The 26,410-nt window shown below is 39.2% G+C and overlaps 1 protein-coding gene across 3 annotated transcripts in view; it reads right to left on the bottom strand.

The window, feature by feature from the left end:
* The window catches only part of CXADR (CXADR Ig-like cell adhesion molecule), a 64,882-nt gene that overhangs the window by 26,979 nt on the left and 11,493 nt on the right, over positions 1–26,410 (bottom strand). For 2 of the 3 annotated variants that reach the window (XM_045540475.1, XM_045540477.1), the window contains exons 2-6: positions 11,575–11,741; positions 7,275–7,479; positions 2,109–2,264; positions 1,013–1,135; positions 355–493 (exon numbers count right to left, since the gene is read on the bottom strand). In XM_045540475.1, the coding sequence (XP_045396431.1) occupies positions 355–493; positions 1,013–1,135; positions 2,109–2,264; positions 7,275–7,479; positions 11,575–11,741 (790 nt within the window). Of the gene's footprint in view, positions 1–354; positions 494–1,012; positions 1,136–2,108; positions 2,265–7,274; positions 7,480–11,574; positions 11,742–11,933; positions 12,119–26,410 lie in introns of those variants that run through there. The other variant, XM_045540476.1, reaches the window with a different exon arrangement.

Below are 26,410 nucleotides of genomic sequence, written 5' to 3'. Positions count from 1 at the left end.
CTACAAATTATCATGTCACTTGATACAATCAGCTTTTTTTCAAACCTCAATATCTGCTCTAATTTTTTACTTTATCCCTGCTATTTTATGGTGAGAAGGCAGACAGTCTTGAGATAATCATTTTGCAATATTTCTTTAAATGGGGTAGAAGAAAGTTTGAGGGGGGACAAGGAAGGGTGGTTGATTTTGTGCACTTGAAATTAAAGGTAAATGCTTTCAAATGTGTTGAGGAGAAGGGCCAAAGCTTTGATCCAATTCTCACAGGGCACAGGCTTTGGATGTTTAATGAGAGAACTAATGCTGCAGAGACATAACAGACTTGTTATTACATCAGTCAACTCCTGTCTCAATTACCTGATATCATGATGAACTTCCTTTTCATATTTTTCTTCTCTTCGCTTTTTACGACAGCAAAAGACGATAAGACTAATGAGCACTAGAGCAAGCAAAGTTCCTATAATAGCTCCCGCAATTGTTCCAGCTCTATTTGAAGCTAGAATAAGATGTTAATAAGAATTAATAGTAAAAAAAAACTATATCTATTGATAATGAAGGTAGGATACATATTGATAGACTGATTTCACTATACATATTAACTTTGAGACATATTATTTAGCCTTTTTGATCCAGTGGGGAAAATACATTAAAAAGAACTTCTTGTTAAACTGTATAATCTATTTCAAGCATAAAAACGATAAAATTTGTCTAAAAGACCTTAATATTCAAAGCTATCTTGGTTAATATACAGGAATATTCTAAGCTACTCAACACTCATAATGGCTAAATATGGTACATGAGTTGATTTGGCAACTCTTACCTGCTTAATATATCATTGTAATGATGAAGGTTTTATTAATAAAATGCATTTTTCTAGAAAAGCTAATAACCAAGCCAGAGAACGTTCTGATCAAAGTTAGCATCCTTTGCCCCCAATACACCCTTGCTGACTGGATTAAAGGAGGTGGTATCAAGATAACAAACAAAACAGCCAACACAGAAAGAAGACACTTACGAGGAACGACGTCTAGGTGCAGCAGGCACTGATCAGAACCCACTCTGTTTTTGACTGTACAGCTGTATGTCCCAGAGTACTCAGAAGAGGCATTTTTTACAGATATAACAGATGAAGTCATTTCTATGGGAAGGGGAAAAAAAGAAACCTTATTTTTACAGTATGCATTGCTCTGAGTTATTAGTAAAGGCAACCTCTACCAAGTTTGATAATCCAATTAAAAGCAAGACAGACCAAGGCTGGGTGCAGACAAACTGCCATCCAGCCAGATGGGCATCTCCAGAATTCAAATAATCATGCTTCCAGTTCATTTGCATCAAGGCAAAAGCAACCATGACCCCATCTACCACACAGCCTCAGCTGAAGCAGGGGTGCTCGTTAGCTGTTGCAAACCTATTTGGGGCCACATCTGATTATAAAAACTATCCTATTCCACAAAGGCTCTTTCGTGCAGTAAGAAAACTTGCAAAGCCTATTTTATCGCCACAGATGGAAGAAACATACAAAAGAAAGTCAGAAGGGGTCATCCAGTTTGGCTTCTCAGTTGGGGGGTGGGAAAAAAAAAAAGGAGAGGAGAGAAAACCAATTTAAGACCAGGGGACAGTGAACAGGAGATGGGTGGAAAATCAATCTGAATTTACAGGTCAATTATAACAAACAAGTGAGTGATCAGATTTAGCCAATTTGTAACTTTCTAGTTAGTGTCACATAGGTTTTTATTTATTTACAGACACACCGTGGGTAAATTACTGTATCTTCAACATGAATCTAGGCAAAATACTCAAGATCCAATTCTTGTTACATTTTGGTCACTATCTAATTTATGATCGTGAACATTTCTCATCCATTAAAATAAGTCTACCAATGTAACTAATTATAATACCCTAAAAAGATAGAAATACCTCTTAATTTATGATATATGACACTAACTTGACATTACAAAACACTGAATAATTGCCATGGAAAATCCTGACTGTTCTATATAGAAAAGGAAAGGCATTTGTGAATTTAAAATATATCAGCATACACACACAAACCCTACTAAATTTAAATCCAAATCAATGGCACATGGTACAAATAGTATCATCAGCATTACCTGTTAACCATGAGGTGGGCAATTTCTGTGAGTCAGACAATTTTTGCCATTCATATCGTAATGGAAGTGAACCTTCTTTTGGCTCACATTTTAGTTTAAAGTCATTTCCAATTTCTTCTGATCCATCAATGTAACATCTTGTACCTGAAGGCTTAACTGAAAAACAAAATTACAACTTTATATAAGATAAGGGAATTCATTTTTATAATGATTAAACACACAGAGTGATGCTCACAACCACTGACTCATTCATTATCAGTTGGTCCTGGGTTCAGAACTGACAAAAGAATGAAAGACCATAATAGGGTGTCAAATCAGTTTACTCAGCTTCATCCAACACAAAACAGGAAAGAACGAGCTCAGGCAAAACAACCATTGTGTTAGGAGGTTTGGCAATAATTCAGGCGCAGCTCAGTGCCCCTACATTCCATGGGGCACACCTGAAGAAAGCAAGGACGGGATGGGCTCCCCCTCCGTTCCTTACCTATTCTTCTCCATGCTTGACATGTAGCCCTCTGGGAGTATGTACCCAAGTCATATCCCTTAGGTGCCATTACCTTGACAATCGGGATTTATCATCAGTAATACTGATAACAGGAATAATTCACTTAGTGCAGCAAGGACCAATTAACATTCCGCATTTCCTTTAACTCAATCCATCCAGACAGCAGTGTTATAAAAAAGTAAAGCTAAGGCAATATTGCAGGTCTCCCTAGGTAACTGTTTAGAGCAGTTGCTACCCAATTACCTGGCAAATCACCCCAACCCTGGATTAATACCTTGGCATTGCATACTCCTCTGCTAAACTTTATTGGGGCATCACATTCACACAATCAAATTAACACGTTAATCATGTGGGTTGATCACTTTTAACAAAAGTGTATATACATCCATTAAGCACCACTCCAACCCTCTCCCAAGAAAGTTCCCTTGTGCTGGTCCCAGCAGACCCCACTTCAACACCTGGCCCAGGCAGCCACAGATCAGATTTCTACCAGTATGGATTAGTTCTGCTTCTTCTAGAATCATGTGAATAGAATCATATAGTATGTACTTTGTCTCACTTCTTTTATTCAGCATAATGGTTCTGAGATTGATCCATGTTGTTGTATATATCAGTAGTCGTTTTAGTATTCCAGCAAATGACTATGACACAAGTTTGCTTACTCAGTCACCTATTGATGAACGCTGTTTCCAGTTTTGGGGCTACTGTTAAAGCCTAATTAGCCAAACTGACGAGGAGCAAGTGTGTAGTCGGTCAAAACCAGACTGACCAGTGAGGAAGGCATTATGAGGAACCGTGGAGCCACTGGACAAGAGGGATTCTGAGGAGACTTCAAGGGAAGTGGCGATCAGCTCTCAATCACATGTTTCTGAGGAGAGATTAGTAGAAGTGGGAATTAAATAAAGAGTGGGTGCTGTCCGTGGGTGGAGCCGTTTAGTAACTGAGTATCCCAGTAAAGGACAGGTGGTGCCAAGTGGGTCTGGAGCAACATTAGGAAGACAGCAATAGTCTATATTTACTGCTGCTCTGCAACCTTGGGAGAAACAATGTTTTCTATAAACTCTGTAGTTGGCTTTATCTCTATCTATCCTCCCGGGCTGAGAAATGGCAGGATTGCTTTTTTTTTTTTAGTTTAAGCTGATTTTCATCCTTTGAAATGGGTGTTTATACTTTCACTACTATGAATAAAGGTGAATAAGTTTTACAGTTTTGCACTACTGTGAACAACACTTAATTGCTTGAATGCTTATGTAAATATTGGTATACGTTTTCCTTTTTGGCCAGCAGGATTTGTCACAGCCAGTGGGATGTCTTCAACTAGGTTGTCAATCATGATCTCATTCCTTCTTCATAGTCCTTAGCAAATTTAATTGTGTTACATTTCTCCCCTTTATGTGTTGTTACTTACACTTTTTAATAAAGAGCAACAGATACATTTCATTGCATTGTTGATTTTCCTAAGTAAATTTGTTTCTTTTTCAGACTGATCAGTTGCTCTGGAGACTACATCTATTAGACTTCTAAATAAGTTTTGCAAATTATTTCATCCTGTGAGTCTTCAATGAAATAAGCCCTGTTCTCCTTCATTTCTTCAGACCACGAATAAATCCTTTATTAGAATAAAGTAGCAAGGTAAGATATTAAATTAATGCTTTGTACATCAAACATCTATTGGTAATACAGTATCCTACCCCTAATTATAACCCTCATCCTTTCTACTAAAAATGTGTTTCTCCCATATACTGAACATATCTAATAACAGGCAGTTATTTAAAGCTGCTGCTTAGGAAAGGGTTCATCTAAGTCTGAGATCTCAACATACCCTATCCAGAACAGAACAAGATTCGACCAACACTGGTTTCTGAGTGTCACTTTGGAGCAGCCCACCTACCTTCCACTGGGAGGAAAAAGTGCAAGTCTTTTACATGCCAATCCCTAACCATTAAAACACAAGAAAGATTAACTCTTAACCCTTGGCACTCTTGCTGGAATGGAAGAAAATCACAAAGGAAACACAGATAAAGTCCTGTCCCCTAAACGTTTCTTTGGTCTGGGCTTTCTGAATACCTGGCCATTATCCTCTTGCCTCCATGATCATTAGCGTAGCCAATAGTCCTTCTTAGATAAGGGCACGTGACCATCAAGTTGTACTTGGCCATGGTATCCCACCAATTTAGTAATGCCACGTTCCATACATTAATTGCCTCATTGTCCTTCCATGCTAGCTGGCCTACCTCAGACTATGGGAAATACACTCTAAATCCGGATATGGGGACAGGGTATACTTTTACCATGATGTCATCCATCCAGAAATGCTTTCTGCTTGGTTAAAAAAAAAAACCCTTACTCCAGGCAAAATCCATCAACAGATGCTAAAATCAATAGGCAGAAGTTAGAGGAGAAACAGGATAGTTGCATAGTCTCAAAGTAGCTCCCCCAAGATACTTTTTAATTACAGAGGGAAAAATGCTAACTTCATAGTGGAGAAACCCATCTGATAAAACTTAAGCCAAGCTATCATGATTAACAGTAAGATGTGACATCATGTGTCCCTTGACATGACTGGAAGAGATTAAGGGGACACAAATGCAATGTGGATTCTAGATGCGACCCTAGTACAAAAAGGACATTAGTGGAGAACCATGAAATTCAAATTAGGTCTGTAATTTACAGTATTGTACCAAATGTAAATTTCTTGGTTTTGATAACTGTAACATGATTTTGTAAGAGGTCAACATTAGATGATGGTTATACTCTCAGAAACTGCCTGGCATTTTTGCAACTTTTCTATAAAAGTATTTCAAAACAAAAGGGTTGCGGGGAGCCATGCCTGGTACCAATGGTTTACAAATCCCTCAGGACCGGAGTTGACTGAGCTACCACACTTGCCGTTGCTACTGTGTTCCGCGGCATGGTGCAGTTTGAGTCCGCCATATACATCCAGGAACTGTTAACTGTGTATACTCTACTCTTCAAAACAACTCGTTCTCTTTATGCCAACATGACTCAGTAATAGAGCCTTTGAGAGCTCCAGGGGAAGGCACTGGTGATATGTGGTCACAATATAACCTTTTATCAATTCCTTTTGTTATCATTACCCACTTCGGTTTCTTTACTGAGCTGCATCCACACGTATTTTTGGTGTATCTGAAAGAGTGGGGCACCCTGGCAATGGGGCAAGCTACACCAACGCGCTGCCCCTCACATCCAGACAACCAACAGCCATCTGGGTTCATGGTCACACAGTGCACAGGGCTCAATGAATGAAATACCATTACCTTTTGAATGTCATGGTGGTGAGTCCTTCAGATTTCCCGTAAAAAAAATCAAAATATAAGGTAGAGCCAAATGAGAGCTCCGATAACTACTGTTTAGTTGGGTCACTAGAGGGCACTTCATCTTATCTTTCTCCTAGATTATCCAGGCAGCATTGTCAGGCAAAGCTAATAGATAAGCTTCCATCTAATTCTCACTTTTAAGAGAAAACAATTCTGGCAGTTTCTCCCACCACCAGTCATGAGTCATCTAACAACAAGGAAGAAAAAGCTACAAGAAATTCTTCTCTGGCTCTGACACAGCTCGCCGGGATCAGTGTATAAGTCATCCCTACTGCCCTTCAGCAATCACTGCCCCCTTTCTCTTCCAATCCTAAATTCATCCCCTCTCTCCCTCTCATGTTTGAATTCATGGCTCACTTGGCTGTAGCAATCCCCCGCCACGGTAACAAAAGGGTAAACTGTGTCAGTGCTTCCCACTTACTCATTCTGAAGAATTAGATATTGGGATTGGAGGTTCAATGTCACAGGGCCATTCCTGCTGCTGGGCAGTCATGGCTGCTGCCATCCGTGTGCTTAGCCACATTATGTGCCATGACCGCTGCCCAACCCGGATTCCTTTTGGGATATGTGCTGCCTCACGCTCTCATGATCTCAGTTGGGACCTGCAAATTTGACCCCGAACCTGGTCCTACTAGGTCCAGCAATACACACACATACACAGAAAATGACATGCTTGTCCACACTCTTCTGGTAATACATGCTAATCACATAAATTCCAGTGTATCTGCAACATTAAAACAGGGGCTTCACAATAAATAATTCTGATAACCAAGTATAATCTGTTTGGTTTATCATGAACCAGTTAATATTCTATATATACCTTAACTCATTACTTCCTGGAAAGCAGTGTTCAAAGAAAGTATAGTCAGGGTTATAATCTCAAGTATCCCTGGGCTTAGAATAAGAGTTCAGACCAGTTGTTATACTTTCACCTGCTCACACATTTATAAAAAAGAAAAGTTACCCCATGTTTACTCAGTGTAGACAAAGAAAGCCAGGACAAGGCAATAAGCCTAGATCTCCTAGCTCCTGGGTTAGGGTTCTTCCTCCATACCACAACACTATTCTGCTTACAGGGTGTCCCAAAAGTCACCATACATAGAGAAAATGGGAAATTGTAGCTAAATGTACCTTTATTTACAAAATATTCATTACAAAATTTTAAAATACACTAGTTTTATGTCATATGCTTTTGGAAATACTTCAAATGTTTAAAATTATTAAAAGCTGGGCTTTGTCTTACATAAATGCTGCTATTTACAGTACTGTGACCACTCACCCTGTTACTAAAGTAACTCATTTATACAAATAAAAATAACTCACCAAGAACTGTCAGCTGAAGCTTCTTATTTGCAACACCAGGAGCTTTTTTCACTTTGCACTGATATGTGCCAATATCTGACAACTGTAAATTCGTTACATTTATTGATGCATCACCAGATTTGAGATCATTACTCGTAAAATGGACTCGTCCTTTCAGATCTTGATAGTAGTCATCATAAATTTTGTCTCCAGAATATAAAATAATCTAAAAAAACAAGACAGGAGGAAAAGCAAAAAATATATCCATACAAAAAGCCTGTCTCTTAAAGGAGTTCTGTATACACCTGCTACTACAGAATCCAAAAAAAAAAAAACGAGAGAACAACACAGTACTGTGAGGAAACCTACAATTATCCAAATCACAGAATAAGAAAATGGAAAAGTGTCAGTGTGATCCTTGTAACAGTCCCACACTTCCAAGACCCAACATTATTAAGTAGAGCAATATAGAGAGATGGGACAAGAACACAGATGTGTTCATTCCTATAAACTCTATTCTTCAATTGCCTCCAAGGCTGCAGTGCACCAATCAAGTGTACAGAATCAAGTACATACTGCCCCCTGCCTCCCTAAAAAAGGCTTATCATCATTTACCTGTGCAATCTAACAAAAAAATGACTATTTTTTGTCTTAATACTAAGTTGGAGGCACTTGGTGGTCCTAGATTCTAATAGATAAAATCATAAAATAAACCTTTTAAGATATGCGTAACCAGGTTAACAAAACCTCTCAATGACTCTTCTGTGACCAAGGCAAAGCTCTGTTCCTAACTCCACCAAGTTTTCTGAGCCACTGTTACAGCCTTTGATGGCAATAACTGAAGGCTGGATTTAGAAGGAAAATAAAATCTGTCTTAAATACAGCTTGGAAGAGAACTGTAGTAGTCATCCCTAAAATTAATTTAACACATTTTATAATTTCTCACATTTGATAATAAAATCCCTACTCTGGTCAAATGAGACCTCAAGGGCCAAAGAGCAGAACTGCCAAACTCTCAGGAAACACAACTACAGTCTATATCATACAAATAATTTTTTATCTCAGATGCTAATTATGGGCAGTATAATCAGAATAAATGTCATCCAAGAATACCTTAATAAGTTTATTCTGTAGGAACTTCCTGACTGGAGGAACTTGGGTTCTTTTCTGTATTATCTCCTCTCCTACCATACTGACCCCACCCTCAATCCAATGAAGCTCTTTATTTACACTTGTGTCTGCATCTAGGTCCTGCTCAAATCTAGGTCCTGCTCAATACCACTTTGCTAAGTCAACAAAAGAAGAAGCTGAAGGTTCCACAGCTGATATACTATGTAAACACAAGCCATAATTGTATTTGCTCAATATTTTTGCCACTTGTAAACAGCAACACCTAATATTCCACAAATGAGGCTGCTCTATCTTTCTATGGACTTAAGACCAAAACATTCAATCTATTGTACTTCTAATAGCTCGTTTTGCTACCCACACACTTTAACAGTCTTTAAGGAGGCTCTGACAAGTAAGACCTGTCCATACTGTTGGTTATTTTGTAAACTATCTTATTATTTTCCCATAAAAACAATGGGGTTTTAATTTGAGACAGACTAGACTCTGGTTCTATTGCCTGGGCTAGAGTGCTGTGGCGTCAGCCTAGCTCACAGCAACCTCAAACTCCTGGGTTTAAGCGATCCTCCTGCCTCAGCCTCCCAGGTATCTGGGACCACAGGTATACGCCAACATACCCAGTTTATTTTTCTATTTTTAGTAGAGATGAGGTCTCCCTCTTGTTCAGGCTGGTCTCAAACTCCTGATCTCAAGAGGTCCTCCTGCCTCGGGTTCCCAGAGTGCTAGGATTACAGGCATGAGCCACCATGCCTGGCCCCATAAAAACAATGTTATAAAAACTCGTTAAGAAATGGGGAACTAACATTTACTAGGCAACTTTACATGTTTTCATTGATTACCCTTCACAACCCTTCAACGATGTTCACATTTAACATTTAGGCTCAGGAAAGCACTGGCTCTCAGTGATCAACTTGCAAAGTCGCACAGCTAAGATGCAAACCAGATCCATTTAACTTGGCACAGTACACAAATAACATTTCTATGTCCCTCACAGGCTTACAAAATGCTTGTGCCTACAGTATTTCACTGAATTCTCGTAACAACCTTGAGATGGTAGGTGTATTTGTTCCTACTTTACACATGAGGAAACAGGTTTCTGAAACAGGGGAGGCAGTATAGGCTAGTGCAAGGGATAATAAAAGTGCAGGTGTGACAGAGAGACCTGGGTTCAAATTTCAGCTGCATCTGTTGCTAGCTATGTGCCCCTGGGCATGTTCCTTCAAACTTCTGGGCCTGTTTCCTCCTTTTCATATGTATAATTCTCACTTTAGGGTATCACTTAAGGCTTAAATTAAGTACCTACAATTAAAGTATATAAAACACTGCCCAGCACACAGTGCATGGTAACTGCTGACTAAAGCAACTGCACCAGGAATAAGAATGGAAATTTCTCCAGCCTAGTCCTCCCATTCGTGGTCCTGAACCCACACTGCTAGCTGAAATATATTAAAACAGGGACTCCATTAACTTATGAAATAGCTGAAATTCTATGTAAGCATCCTTTTCTGCATCAATCTCTTTCTAACCCTTCTACCTTTCTTTTGGTCTGACTTTACTGTGTTTTAGGTTAAAGGCTAGGTTTTTAATCCATAAGGAGACAACCAAAGCCAAGTCCCAGTTTCACCCTTATCTCACAACTCCTGTAGACAGCACAGCTGAGCCTCCCACTGAGCAGAGAAGACATGGGTCCTCCTCCCATTGTAAGACACACTAAAGGCTCAGGGCACACTGCTTCTCGGTCTCTATATGCGCCTTGTCACAGGTTTCACTCCTCTCAGGAGTCTTAAGCCACAATCACTGAAGGCCCCTGCTCTCCATATACATCCCAGGCTTCCGCGATCTTAAGCCCGGGATCAGTGCTGGTCCCTAGAGGGAGGCGGGCACTGCACTGGCAAGGGACAACATGAAACTATAGGACCTCACGTAGAAGCCTGTTCTCAGGGTTCTGGCAATTCCACAGCGAAAGAAAGGAGAGAAAGGAGAAGTAAAAGCAAAAGCAGGAAGGAACAGGGTGTCTGGGATGAGCAGACAGAATGAGTCAGGCTCAATTTACTTTGCTTAGGTGGACAGAAGGAAGTTCTGGTAGCAGAATCAGGGCAGAGGGACGGCCCTTGGAGGGAGTGCCTAGTCATTCATGACTTGGGAAAGCACCTTAATTATTTCCTTCACAAATACATCATGGGCAAAGTGACTGGATTTACCAAAAATATCACTTAACTACACTGATGCAGTCATTGAATGGAAGAACTTACCACCTTTAAACATCCTTTTTCTTTTACATGGACAATAAATAAAAATAAAATTTATCTTCTAAATGTATATATTACTACATTCCCCCAAATATTTAGACTTGTTTTCCTCTCCCTGGTTTAATGTAATTTATTAACATTGATTTTTTTAAAAAAATTAAATGTCTCAGATGAAGCTAATACGCAACATTCTAATAAAGTGAAATATTCTGGAACCAATCAAAAGGCCAAGGGTGATATCTGTATCTGGAGGTGAGATTACTGGGCAAGTTTCCTCCTTTGTGCTCTTTTTGGCTTTGCAAGTTTTCTACGTTAGGCTTTTATTACTTTCACTGGAAAAAATACTGTAATAATATTTTGATTTCTTTTTAAGATTAAATATTTTATAGATTGTTTTTATGCTTTAAAAACTTTGTTTTGCTTTTTTAAGAAATTCATTGTCCAGGGTATTTAACACAAAAAAATAAGGAAAGTAGAATATACTTACATTACACTACGTTATATCTAATGACCCTACTACAAGTAACAGAATCCTTAAAAATCTAAATCTGTCTAAACTTTAACAAAGTGGAGTTTATTCTCCTAACACGCTCCTGCCTTGATATCATGCCTGCTCCATCTACCCCTCCACCACTTCCTGCCTCGTATCATATAATACTTTCTATCCAGATTTTCAGAACTTTCACAAGTTCCTCTTCTTCCCTGAAGCCTTCTTTAAGATGTCTAGTGACCTCTTCTCTTCTGTAATCTAAGGTCGCTGATTATCCATTTCCCTCCACTACACGTATGTCCTATTCCACCTCCCATGACTGCTTCCTCACCCAGACCATACGCCTGAGAAGTCTAGGGCTTTCTTCCAGCTCCCTGTGGCCCATCCACGCGATCAGCACAGTGATGGGCACACCAGGCAGTTGCACAGACATCTGCTCAGTGACCAAACTTACCACTTGATCCACTTGCTGATTATCAGCTGGTGATAGCAGCCATTCAATGTCCAGCGGTCCCTGGTCGTCAGCACTAAGTGTAAATTTGCATGGCAGATAGGCAGTTTCCCCTTTGGCTTTTTCAATCATCTGTTCCGGAGTAGTGATACTCAAACTTCTGGCGAAATCTGGAGGAAGAAACATGCACGGAACTAAGCATCTGGAATTACGCTGGCAGCCTTCTCAGTGCCCCACAGCCCTTCGGGAGCAGCACAGGGATGCAGAGTCACAGGGTGGGGTCTGGGTCCACAGGAATGGAATCGAAACTCAGCGAAGCTCAGGTTTTAGTTTATGCCTTTGTAAAGTGGTATGACACTTACTTGATACAATCCCTTTAAAAGCACTGTGCACTTCCAACATTACATAAAATGTAAGTTTCTTCTAGTAGAGAGTTCCTAGCCCTTTTTGCGCCCTTCTTCTGCTCTCCCTTTGCTGTGACAATGGGTCCAGTCATCACCTGTGGGTAAGTACCACGCTCTGTAAACCTACGTAAGCCTGTATCTTGTTCTTGCTCTATAATCCTATCTTTGTCTCCTCAATAAACCTCATTGTCATGCTTGCCTAAAAAAAAAAAAAAAGAGAGAGAGAGAGAGTTTCTATATCCAAACAGATGTTTAAAACTGAATTTAGCTAAAATCTCTGAAAAGTCAGTCATGTCATACAAGTTCAAGGCTACATTAATTCATGTTCGTTGGTCACAATGCCACAAACACACCAGGAACTCATTGTTGGTAGGGCGCATGGTGGTAAATTTTAACACATTTTCTGCCAACACTTAATACTAAATTTTTATTAAATTTGATTTTATAACTTCTACTGAATGCTTCAAAATATTTCTAAGCAATAAGTTTTGATAAGAACAATTCAAAAAGAAAGAAAATACCATCAATTTAGAATGCTTAAAAAAATTTACCAAATAGGTGACCTCAAAATTATCTCTAAGATATTTCTTGGGTAGGCATGGTGGCTCATGCCTGTAATCCCAGCACTTTGGGAGGTTGAGACAGGAGGATTGCTTGGGGCAAGGAGTTTGAGACCAGCCTGGGCAACATAGTGAGAGCCGTCTCAAAAAAAAAAAAAAAAGACATTTCTTACTGTTCATGCCTTCCTACTTCCCTTCTGAAAAAGTCACCAAAAATATTTATTTTATTATTTCTAAAAAGACATCTTAAAATCCCATAACTTATTCTGAAATTTGTAGTCTATAAAACTTCCATTTAGATCACAATTTACAAGGTAATGCTAGATGGCAATATTTTAAAAATATGTAAAATAAGATATCCTGAGCTCCAAACAAAACTTCATACATTCTTTCAGTTGAGTTTATTAAAAAAGTATGGCTTAAGGCTGGTCCTAGTGCAGTGGTATTCACACCTAATCGATCACAACCACTTACAGATTTCTTTGTTCCTTCTCCATTCCTACTGCTTCACTTGGGCTAGCCTTTAAAAAATAAAAAAAATAAAAAGGTAAAATTTAAAAATGCTAAAAAAAAAAAAAAAAGGCGAGGGGAGCATTGGGACTGGTATGGCAGCTCATTCCTGTAATTCTATCACTCTTGGGATGCCAAGGCAGGAGGGTTGCTTGAGCTCAGGAGTTCGAGACCAGCCTGACCAAGGGCAAGACCCCATCTCTACTAAAAACAGAAAAAATGAGCCAGGCGTAGTGGCACAGGCCTGTAGTCCCAGCTACTCGGGAGGCTGAGGCAGGAGGATCGCTTGAGCCCAGGAGTTTGAGGTTGCTGTGAGCTAGGTTGACACCATGGCATTCTAGCCTGGGCAACAGAGCAAGACTGTCTCAAAAAAAAACCAAGAAACAACAAAAAAAAAATTTAATTTTTTCAAACTATTCACACTATAAAAGTCTGCACAGCACTACTTTGTCACATCTATGGTTTATTTGTGATAACCCAATATTTTCTTAAGTATAGATTCAAACATCTAACGTATACATATCCGTAAGTTTCACCATTTTCTGTTTAAGAAGTAGCTCTACCATTTGGACCTGTATCACCTGACACTGACGTCTGGAACTGGATGATGACCTGGAAGAGGCCCAAAGCACTAAGACTGTGGTATGCTATGTGGGACCTGCCTCTCATTTCCTCTCCCTTCCTTCTGCTCCCACCATAAAAATAAGCATATTAGAACAAAATTAAGAGTAAATCAATCCAAAGTCTTACTTCTCCACAATGACTATTTTGATGTTGTTTAAATGAAGTTATTAGCCATAGCATATTCTTTCCATTAGCCCCAAAATCAGCTTAATACATACAGACTATCAGTTGTAATAAACTGTTAATAAAGCCAAAATCAACAGATTGAGAACTAAAGAAAAGCTAGATTGCACTAAAGACCATTTACATGCAGGCACCATCCTAAGCTTTTAATCACATTTAAGTACACTCCTCTAACAGATTAAAAATGGATAAATTCTCTGCACTTCTCTTAACTCTGAGGCTGCCCTTGTTTTGAAAAATAAAACATGGTAGGGATGAACTGTGTGAGTTCCAAGGTTAAACCTCATGAGCCCTGGGTGCACCCACTCTTGCCTCCTTGGATGCCTGCCACTGTGTGAACAAACCACACGAGGGCAAGTGAGGTGTCTGACCAACAGCTACAACCACCCAACCCATAGGCACCCCAGACAATCAGCCCAGGTCCAGACCAGCTGCCTGCAGCCCCACTGGTGAGCCTGGAACTTCCCATCTCAGCCCAGCCTAAACTGGCAACCCACAGGATCGTCAATAATTTTTGTTTTAAGCCTCTGAAGTTTGGGGTGGTTTATCACACAGCAAAGATTGCTAAGACATCATCCAAACCCACTGATTTCAGCCCAAAAGTCCAACTACTACAGTCTCCATTTCATGTCCACATTTCTATTTAAAATTATGTGATCTGATATTTGTGTATAATCAAATGTTTCTCCTGAGTAACACTTTCTATGGTTTCCAATAAATTTAGATCTTTTCCTTCTTCATTCACTAAGGCATTCTTCTACCTCTCTAGCCTACAATGATTTTTCTCGCCTTCTTGCTATGAATGCTCACAGTACTTTACTTTCTACCATTTGTATCACCCATTTGGCACTTACCATATGCTGCCTTGGATTTTTTTCTTTATAAATTTTACGATGAAGCTAAGGTAGCATCCAGGGTTTTGTCACATCTCCTAGATGCTGAGGAACCCATCTTCTTCCCATAATACCTCGTATTTTTAGGACCTTTTAAAATGCATGTCTTGATTTACCATTATGTGATTAGCTCCATTAGGGTTGGGAGAAATTGTGGATACCCTCTATCTCTTGCTGTAGTTCCTTGCACATAGAAAAAAACTTGTGATTGGATTATAGATTTGAACAATTTTAGAAATTTCAAAAAAATGCATTAATCTGCCAGAAGAAATTCCTGTTAATTCAAGTGTTCCTTTCTATAGCTACTACACTTTGTTGCCTGCATTTAATTTGTCTGATTATTAATACTTTATGTATCAAGTAAGATAAAAAATACTCTAAGCATACTACAGAATGAAAATTCCATTTCAAAATGAATTAAGACATAGCCCCAAAAATGGAGCTACAAATATATAAATAAGAATTAAAAATTGCTATAATTAAAACTTCCTGATTACTGCGTGCTTTTGGAGTTTTCATTTTGTAGAAATCAAATAAAACAGTTAAATGACCTCAATTAGACATCTAAACATATAAAATTTCAAACCCTCCTAATTCATTCTCTCAGTACTCATACTATACAAAGTAATCAATAAAATGCAACTTAGTTTTCATGACATTATCTTTCATTTTTTCATGTTTGATACATAAAGATTACTTCTATTTTAAAAGATTACCTTTAAAAAATAGTCATATATGTGTATCAAAATGATCTGGAAAGATATATGCCAAACTGTTAACAGAAATTATTTTTGTGAATTGAGATTTTAAGAAAGATGATTGCCCATTTCTGCTTTATTGATCTTCTTATGTGTATACTGCTTAAGAAATTTTAAACAGATTGGTAAATGGCTTTCAGTATGTCTTTTCCAAAAAATGGTTAACACATTCAATTGTTCTTCATTATGTTGCACTAGAAATCAATCGAAATCTTAAGATCCTGCAAAACAGTTATGGTGTTTCCTAGCAACACTGAAGGGCCTCTTTTCACAGAGGCAGAGTTTTTCAAGTGCTGAAGTATGCAGTAGTCACAAATTGTATAAGACAAAAGGCAGACACTTGGTCTCATGCAGTGTCCCTGGGATTCTTTCCTAATACTACCCAATTTTATTTATGCAGCAAATAGAGTAATAATTTAACTTACAAACCACTTGTAGGTTCAAATATGGTTTGAAAAGTAAATCAAATAGTCTTATAATTTTATTCAATATTCAAACATATTCAGAGTATGATAAAATATGCAGCACAATATCAAGCTACAAGTATTTGCAGAGTTCAGTTAATAAGTGCACAGCACTGAATTGTATAAACAAACCGAATCACATTTCATATTAGCAATAACTGAAATAACATCTCCCAGTATTCTGCTTGCTTTTTTATCTCTAATTTCTAAGTCACTTGGATCTTCAGATCTTCTTTTCTGTCCAGTCTGAGCATCAAAGTGACATGAGTTCATCAAAGAGTATTTTTTAGCCCTTGATGTCACCTCCTACTAAGGCCTTAGAAGATCTGTTTCTACCCTAAGAATGGAACATTACCGGAGATAACGGGAGGAGCTATTCCTCTGGAAGGGAAGCAATGCTTTGAACTGATGACATGCCTTAATTTCCACCCCTTAATTTGCTTTTTCAACTTTAAGCAATTTGTTAACCTGGATGGTCTCCAATGATCTTTTCCTTCTGGCAATCTTAAAATCATAGGATGTTAGAAAGTGCTCATGAAACATTATGGTTGTTTGGTTGTTTTTTAAAAAGAAGTAATCATGAGAATTTTAAATCATGTTTGAATGAGGAAAGCCTCAGAGAAAAGTAGAAAAGAAAACCACAAAAGCTATGAAAGAGAAGACAAAAATTTAACCATATTAATATTTTTTAGTTAGAAAATCACCATTTCGTAAAACTATAGTCATAATTGTTTCAGGCAAGATACTGAAAATTAGTGCTGAAAAGTATGATGAGAAACAGAATCAAAGTTATCTCCACCAGAACAAATGTACATCATGTGAATCTGTCCAAACTCATAGAACGCACAATACCAAGAGTGAACCCTGATTATAAACTATGGACTCTGGGTGATAATGATGTGTCAATAAAAGTTCATCAGGTCTGACAAATGTACCACTCTGGTTGGAGATGTTGACAGTATGCAAGGCTGTGGAATGGGGGCAGGGAGAATAAGGGAACTCTATACTTTCTGCTCAACTTTGCAGAACCTAAAACTACTCTACGAAATAAGTCTACTTAAAAAAAAAAGACTAACAATACATAACCATATTCATAATTAAATATGAATTCAATACCATATTTCAGATATAAAATTGACAGTGATTAAAAATTTTAATAAAAGCCAAGCTTGGCAAAAGCACTGGCAACAGACTGGCAATATGGTGGTAAGTCAGTACAACCTGTTGTCAACACAGCAGAAGAGACCTGTGAAATGCCAACGTGTTAACCCGCTTTTAGGCGCTGCAGCTGAACTCTCACAAATGAAGAGCTCGTATGTACAAGGATATTATTCACTGATGCACTCTTATTCGCTGATGGACTCTGAAACAGAAAAATATCTGAAAACAACCTAAATGTCCAACAACAGGCAGGAGAATTAAGGTAAGAAATCCAAACTCATTTACCTGAGACAAAGAGCTAGGGCAAATATACCAGATAGAACCAGTCCCCTCCAGCAAAAGGACCTTGCTAAAATTTGGCTTTGGGGTGGTAACATCAACATCCACTGACAGTAATAGAGGTATGACTAAATATTGCCAACTTCAGGTTTAATTCCATTTACCTTACAGAAAATATAATCATCTAATCAAATCAGATCTTTCAGAAGGAACGTGACATTAAACACAAAGAGTAATAATGAACATACTAATATAATCAAAATACATTTTGTGGGCCTGTGCTATGGACTGAATCCTGTCCCCTCAAAATTCGTATGTTGAAGCCCTAACCCCCCATGTGACTGTATTAGAGATAGGGCCTTTAAGGAAGTGATTACGGTTAAATGAGGTCATAAGGGTGGAGCCTTGAACCAACAGAGCCGGTGCCCTTATAGGAAGAGGAGGAGACGCCAGAGCCCTCTCTACCAGGTGAGGACAGAGCAAGACGGCACCTGTCTACAAGCCAGGGAGAGGACCATAACCAGAAACACAATTTGTTGGCCCTTTGATCTTGGACTTTTCAATCTCCAGAACTGTGAGAAAAACAAGCTTCTGTTGTCTAAGCTATCCAATCTATGACATTTTGTTATGGCAGCCTGAGCAGAAGCATACACACTGCCAATAGTTCCCTGGAGTGATGAAGTTTTTCATCATGCATGAGGTAATCTGTTCAACTGGACATGAGGTTAATGCATTCAGCAAAAATTCTCAAGAAGATTTAAACACATTGGGAATCCACAAAACAATGGGAAAATGTGCTTATCAATCTGTAGCCAATAAAGACAACTATGAAGGCACTGTTTGGATGGTCCTTCCAACTAAGGAAGAAAAAATATATGCATATTAATAGGCATACAGAGATTGATGAATTTACTTAAATTTACTGCTTATCTGTAAGTCAGGCATTGTGTAAGGGACTTTACATTTATTATTTCATTTAATCCTTATAAAACCTGTGGAACAGCATTACAGACAATGACAAAAAGGAACTGCTTCTCATGTGAAATCCATGTAAATGTTGAATAACACCAGTTACTTAATCTAGACTAATGTGGAAAAAGAGGGAAGTAAGAGAAGATAATAAAGGCACCGATATAAGAAAATGAGGAAATGAGGCAAGAGAACTCAATGGCAGGAAAAAAAATTGTTTATGTAATAGGGATATCCATGTAGACCCCCTAGAAATCTCAAATGAGGAAAGCACAAATCACTAATAGTTTTAAAGGTAGGCTGGAAGACCCCTTATAGCACAAGAAAACATGGGGGTAAATTTAGAATTCAACCCATATACTTGATTTGGGGGGAGGGGGACCAGGGACATCAAACTGCCCTGGGTTTGTTCCCCCAGCACAACTCTAAATTTCTCCTCTCAATCCCCTGTGTCTGTGATGGGACCTGGCACCATCACCTTCCACAATCAATCCCTGCATAAGATCATGGATGCAAGAAATAGCTGCATCACCAATTCTTTGCACAAATCCAGAAATAAGATTAAAGGGGGGGTTATCAAGGTTCACTTCTTTTCTCATTCAAACACACACTATGTCCAGTTAATTCTGCCTCCATCCAGGCCACTATTATCTCTGACGTAGCCTTAGCGGGAGGCAGCCTGCTGACTGGCTCTCCTGCATCCCGCTTTCTCATTCTAACCCACGCTCCATATTTCACCCAGGGTGTTCTTTATACAAAATTGTTGTTTTTGTTTTTTTCCAAAAGAAAAGATGTCACTGCCATGTTTGAAAGTCTCTGGTGGCTCCACCTTGGTTCAGACACCTTAATTCTTCTTCAAGGCCCTTTATGATCAGACACCTTCTGCCACCTTTAGTTTCTTACCAATCCCCACTCTCACGGTATGGTACAATCCAGTCCACTGCAGCCAGTTCACCATCATCTCTCCCCAGTGAGTGCTCACAAAAGGTACCTCCTTCTCTGCTCCAGCCACCGTTGAGGCTAACTACTATAATCTCATTTCAGTCATTTCTTCCAGTGTTCCTTGTACCCACATATGGATTGAACCAGTATCCTCCGTGTACTCCTCAACCCACAGATAATGCCTCCATCTCAAGCAATTATCTCACTTTACTGAAATTGCTGCTTTACTCTGTGTCCTTCCCACCCTCTACTCCCAGTGATTATTTCACAATTGACTCTGAAGCCAAAGACCCTACTGGTCTTGATCATCACTTGTTTTCTTTAGCATAGCAAAATTTTAGGTACTCAGCATTCAACAAACATTTGCTGAATGAACGAAGATTTTCTCTGTTCAGTCACTGAGGAAACAAAACAAACAGAAGGTTTTAAACATGGTTTCTGTGTTTTTACCTATCCCAGCAAAACACTAAATGACAGGTCTGACCAGTGATGGCACAGGCACAGGGATTTTAAAGATTGTGTCTCACTGTAGATTTCAAGCAGTGACAGGTGAGATCTTTTCAGCTGGGTGCAGAGAAGAGCTATGAATTATGAGATAGGCAACTACATAGTCTGTCTTGAAATCTATACAGCCAACAAAGCCCTTCATTACAAGGAACGAATAAAACAGCAATAAAGCAATTCTGGATGCCTAGAAGCAAGTGGATCACAATTTTGGGATCTGTTGAGGGAAGAGGTGGCAAAGCGAAGCTCACAGGCACCATACCTTTATATAAGGGGATCCCCCAAGATGGTACAGTTCAAAATAGTGAAGAAGAAATTAACAAGATAAAATGCAACTGAAAGATAAGTCTTTCCTCTACTAAAGATGGAAATACAATGCCTGAGCAACACAGCAAGACCCGCTTCTACAAAAAATACAAAGGGAGAGAGGAGAGGCAGGGGAAGAGGGAGAACAGGGCAAGGGACAAGAAAGATGAACACAAAGTGAAACTGTCTTGGTCTGGGGCCAATCACAGAAGGAATAAATCAGAAAGTACCAAGGGGGAAAAGGTAAGTAAGGCCCCATTTGCAGACCACACTGTTGGTGTACGTTTTCCCCTTTATGTCTAAAAAGTCCCTTTTCTCCCTTGCTCCACCTTCTCCACAGAGAGTGCCTCTAGCCATTTATCAAAGTAAATCTTACCTGCTACTTCCTCTCTGAAGCTCCCCGGATCCCACAGTCAGGATTAATTGCTTCCTCCTCTGTATTATACAACATTTCCTCTATTATAGGTAGTTATTTACATGTCTCACTTAACCAGGGCCTCATCTGTAGAGGGTGTGTCCCAAGACTTATTCAGTCAGCCCCCTCCCAGGCAGCCAAGGACAAAACTGCTGAACTGCAGGTGGAGGGAAGGAGCTAAGAGGGAAAGTGAGGAGCTATTTGAAAAGGAACAGTGATGGGCAGTGATGGGAGAGAGGATCACCAGACCTCGTGAGGAAAGCATGGGAGGGGAGCCTTGGGAAGACTGTATATCCAGGGAAGCAAAGGAATCAACAACACACCTGGATGAGAGGTACTGATAGAAGCAAAGACTACATACTTATTATTTGAATAATAAGAAATATTAGCAAATCTGATAAGAAACTAATGTGTATGCTACTTTATATACAGTTGTGTTAACATGAGAGAAAATGTTAAGAAAAACTTTTATTGTGGGTATTCCAAAATCACAACTACAGATGAAGAAAAGTTGCCTGTTCATCCTTCAACTATCTCTAGGGCAAAATGAATAAAAAAGAAATAAAAAAAGTTACACATTGATGCATGACTTCCCTCTCAAAATATGGAGAGTCATTACAAAGGTATTAACAAAAACGGAAAAATTTTAGAAATAAAAATAAGAGGAATTTAAATTTATATTCCAAAACTCTTACATACCTGGTTTCATGGAAAGGGGGTATGATGTTAATGCCAACTGTTTTGAAGAATTTATTTCATGTTAAGCTTTTTGAGAAACATTATACCATGCCCTAAGGGTTACTATTTTAAAGAGAGGACACGTTGAACAGTATCGCTGAGTTCAGATCACGGAATTCAGGAACCTTACTCTAAAAACACAATGGTCAAAAATGATTCACTAGAGCAACTTTAAGAATAAATTAGATAAATCAGGAATTAGTATGTTTAAGGGATTGATAAGGACAAGTATAATTTTGTCTGTTTGATTACAAATAATATAGATATCTGGGTTAGCAAGTCCTGAGATATTCTAAACGCTGTACAAAAAGGCGACCACCATGCTACTTGGATCATTTCCTTTCCCCTCTGCTGACCCTAACTCCAACCTGGGCCAACTTCCTTTTTCCCAGGAAGCTGCTTTGGGATTAGCAATATTTGAAAGTCACCTAAATAGTGAGTGTCCTGGCTTCTTAAGAAAGGAAAAGGAAAAACAATTTAAATATGTTAACACTAATTAACTATACCACCTAGGCCTTTAAATATTACTGAGGGAGGGAAGAAAATACACGGAGGTAGAAGTAAAGCTCTTTGCTGTCTAGGAGTTTTAGTTGTTAACTCCCATGTGTGCTACTCAATATAGACTACTGAGTCTCTGAGACTCTGAGACTGTACTCAGAGCTAAGGAAATTAATATTTACAGTCAGATATATTAATAGCAATGAGAAATGACATAAGCATACTTATTTGCTTTTTATTTACTTTTCTATGTACTTTTTAAAATATCAATTCCCAGCTCCCCATGCCCAGTTAGAAATCAAAAAGCAGGCCCCCAGGAAATAAACTGGGATAGAAATGGGGAAACCATCATCTTAACAGTAAATACCAACCAACAGTGACTGAGTACTTTCAAAATACCCTGTACATATTAACTCGTGCAATTCTCCTAACACCTCCATGAGAGGTACTAATATTGTTTCTTCACCGTTTCACAATAAACACAGACACTGAGAGGTATCTAAGCTACTAAGGGACCAAGGTTCAAATGCAGGCAGACTGACTCCAGATTCACACCCATGCTATATAGAGAAACTGACCAGTGAACGCGCCAGACAGAGATTTCATTTCTGAAGTCAATAGAAAATATAGTAAGTACATGATAAGAAACCCCATTCCAATCCCCATGGTGGAGGAAGGTTTGGAATTTACGCTATTCCTCTCCTATGTCGTATTTCTCAGTACTGTTTTAGGTAGCACATTGTGCCAGAGTATGAGTTTGCCTGTGTTTTTTATTGGTGTTGTTTTTGAGATAGTCTTGCTCTGTCGCCCTGGGGAGAGTACAGTGGTGTCATCAATGCTCACTGCAACCTTCAACTCCTGGGCTCAAGCCATCCTCCTTGAGGCCTCAGCCTCCCAAGTAGCTGGGAGTACAGGCACACGCCACCACGCCTGGCTGATTTTTTCTATTTTTGGTAGAGACAGGTCTCGCTCTTGCTCAAGGTGGTCTTGAACTCCTGACCTCAAGCGATCCTTCCAACTCCCCGCCCCCTGCCCCCAGTGCTAGGATAACAGGCATCAGCCCCCCCCTTTTTTTTTCCTTTTAAATCAGGGAAGTAAATACCAGACTAGGAATCTGTTGTCAAATCTGTCACAAAAAAAAAAAACCTCAATCATTTTGGACAAGATGCTTGTCCAGGGCTCAAATAATTAAGGATGTTGAACTAAATTATCTGTTTCAGATCTAAATATGTTCTAATTCCAAACCATGAATCAACCAACCAAGAAGCCTTCTCCTGACATCCATCTCTTTCCCTCCCCTCCACCTAAATCTCAATGGCATTAGCAGGAGTTCTGAGTCAACGTTCCAACAAATGCAGATGCACATTTCTTAAACATTAGCATCCTGAATGACAGAAGCAGTTCTTCCCATTAACAGCATGGGCTCTAAAGTCAGATCTGAGTTCAAACTGAAATTCAGCTTACTAACTTGGCCATCGGCAATTTCTACCCTCTTTATGACTAGATGTTTTCCTTTTTAAAGTGAAGACTAATAGTAATAATGCCTACTTTATTGCAGGGATTAAATAAAATAATGCATATAAAGCTCTTAGAACAGTTCCAGCAAGAATTCCAATGTTTACTCTTCAATAAATAGTAGCTAGTAGGCAATTCACTGTCATCTGACAAGCCTGTTACTCCTACAGTGATACAAACCCCTATGTGTTGGGAAGGTATCTTTTTAGTATTGTATCCCTAACACTTAGCAGTACCTTCCATAAGGGAAGCACTCAAAATCTGTTATTGTACAGAAATGACACTGAAATGCATCTACTAGGTTTGGCAATTAGAACGTCATTGGTGACCTAAGCCAAAACTGATAAAGTGAAGGCTTAGGGGAGTTGCAATGGGATATATCTGACTACAATGCTTGAGAAATGTGAGTAGAAAGAGAAGTAACTACTGTTTTGAGGAACTTGGCTCTCAAGGAAAGGAGAAAAATAATAGAGTGTTATGTGTGGTCAAAGTCAAGTTGTGTTTTTTTTTTGTTTTTTTTTTTTTGAGACAGAGTCTTACTCTGTTGCCCAGGCTAGAGTGCCGTGGTGTCAGGCTAGCTCACAGCAACCTCTAACTCCTGGTCAAGCAATCCTCCTGCCTCAGCCTCCCAAGTAGCTGCAACTACAAGCATGCACCACCAGGCCCAGCTAATTTTTTCTATATATTTTTAGATGTCTAGCTAAATTCTATTTTTTTAGTAGAGATGGGGTCTCGCTCTTGCTCAGGCTGGTCTCGAACTCCTGGGCTCAAACGATCAGCCTGCCTTGGCCTCCGAGAGTGCTAGGATTACAGGCGCGAGCCACCACACCTGGCCAAAGTAAGGTTGTTTTGAAATGAGAAATGTTGAGCATGTTTTTAAGTCAAAAGGAATGAGCAAATACAATGGGAAAAGTTAAAAATACGTACAATAGGACACTCAAAGAAGGAAGGATCAAGACCCCAGAAAAGAATGAGACCTAGAAAATAGGGGATAAGACACCTTTAATTAAGACTGGAGGGAAGGTTGTAAGGGTTGGTACGATCATGGTTAAGTTTATACACTGGTACACAAGAAACTAAGGGATTTTGTACCCAATAGTCTCTATGACAAAAGAGGCATACAACATTAATTTAAAATAAAAGAGGCTGAAGAATTGTGGGTAGAGGGCTTTAGAGACTGGGCCAAGACTGAGATATCTATGAGGAGGAATGGGTAAAGAAATGAAGGTCTGCAGTGTGGCATCAGAAGTCTAAGATGGGAGCTGATGAAGCTGGGCAAAGATACACTGGGGTTTATCATACCATTTTCTCTAGTTTTACATATATTTGAAATTTTCCATTAATTAAAAGTTAAAAAAAAAAAAAAAGAAAAAGAAAACCACAATGAGGCGGCATTAACACACCCACCAGAATTGCCAAATGAAAAGAGGCCACGGTGAGGATGTAGAGCAACCGGAACTTTCACACTCTATTTCAACCGGTACAATTAGCTCTGGAAAAGGGTTTGGCAGTATCAACTAAGATGAAACATATGCATAATCTATGGGACTCAGAAATTCTATTCATAGGTAGAGATGTATGCACACATGTACGAAAACGTCACAGCAGCAGCGAGACAAAAAACACATACTGTAAAATTCCATTTACATAAAATGATAACACTAACATATATTGTTAGAAATCAAGAGAGTGGAAAGATAAAGTAGAACATGAAGTAAAGGAAAGGACCATGAGGGAGCTTCTGAGATGTGCGTTATATTTCATTTCTTGATCTGAGTGGTAGGTACATAGAGCACTTTGTGACAGTGCTGTGACCTGAACGCTGGTAATAATGTTTTGAACTGTGTGCTCTTCTATATATGAATGTCATACTTCAATTAGAAGTTCTATTTAAAAATAAATTTAAAAAAACTGAAGGAGGCTGGGTGCAGTGGCTCACACCGGTAACCCTAGCACTCTGGAAGGCCGAGGCAGGACAGATGCCTGAGCTCAGGAGTTCAGAGACCAGCCTAAGCAAGAGTGAGACCCTAATTCTACTAAAAATAGAAAAATTAGCTGGGTGTCGTAGTGCATGCCTGTAGTCCCAGCTACGCGGGAGGCTGAGGCAGTAGGATCACTTGAGCCCAGGATGGTTGCAGTGAGCTATGACACTACTGCACTCTACTCAGGGCAACTGAGCAAAACTCTGTTTCATAAAAAATTAAAAAAATTAAAAAAAAACAAGGAGTAAGAGACCAAAAAATGTGAATTTAAATTGTCTTTGTCAAAAATATGTCCTAACGTTTTAACAATATACTTAAATTAAGAAAAAAAGTCTAGCCAAATTAGACAGTAAAAAGGTGTCTCCCCAATGCACACAACTGTGCATTTCCCCTTTTTCTCCAGCTGTGTGTGCATCACACTCCATGAGAAGGAGCAACGAAATTGGCCTGCAGAACTGACGCACATCAGGGATGGGAGCTGGGGTCTCACCATGGATCTAGGATTAGTGAAGAAATTCTGGTTTTAAAGTGGCCATAAGACCAGTGAGGGTGAGGGTGGGGTAAAGGTCTGCAGGTCTCACTGATGTCAAGAAGGTGTAATGGAGTGTGAGAAAACTGGGTGGCTGTGATACGGAGTTCAAGATTTTAGAGGTAAAGAACTAAGTGTAAGGTGAGGGTTGCCTAAGTAAAATGGCTAGAAAATTCCCAGTATCTGAAAGGTCAAGGAGTTGTGGTATAAGGATGTTAGAAAAATACATTGTAAAAAGTAAATACTAAAATGCCAAGATAATGCTATCTGGGGCGTGGGGAGGGCGGATATGAAGCAGGGAGAGCAAACAGAAGTTAGGTATAAGCAGAGAGCAGGAGTCTTAAAAGATAAAGGGCTGGTACACAAGGTGGAGGGGGAAATAGTTTGGAGATGCCAACTGGGACCAAGAGAATAATCAGAATACCTTAAGTTTTTACAGTGCAGTACTTGTGCTATATCCCTGCCTTGCTCCACCTGGTATCATAGCTGTGTGAATAATTGTCTGACTCCTCCCTCTGGATTTAAACTCGCCAAGAGTATTGGAATGGTGTCTTATTTACATCTCCTGAAGCAACTATTACAATGCCTTGCCCGTAAGTACACAT

Source organism: Lemur catta, chromosome 1, assembly GCF_020740605.2.
Source record: "Lemur catta isolate mLemCat1 chromosome 1, mLemCat1.pri, whole genome shotgun sequence".
Classification (NCBI taxonomy): Eukaryota; Metazoa; Chordata; class Mammalia; order Primates; family Lemuridae; genus Lemur; species Lemur catta.
Note: the sequence above shows the minus strand (reverse complement) of the source record. Positions and strands in the feature narration are given on the sequence as shown.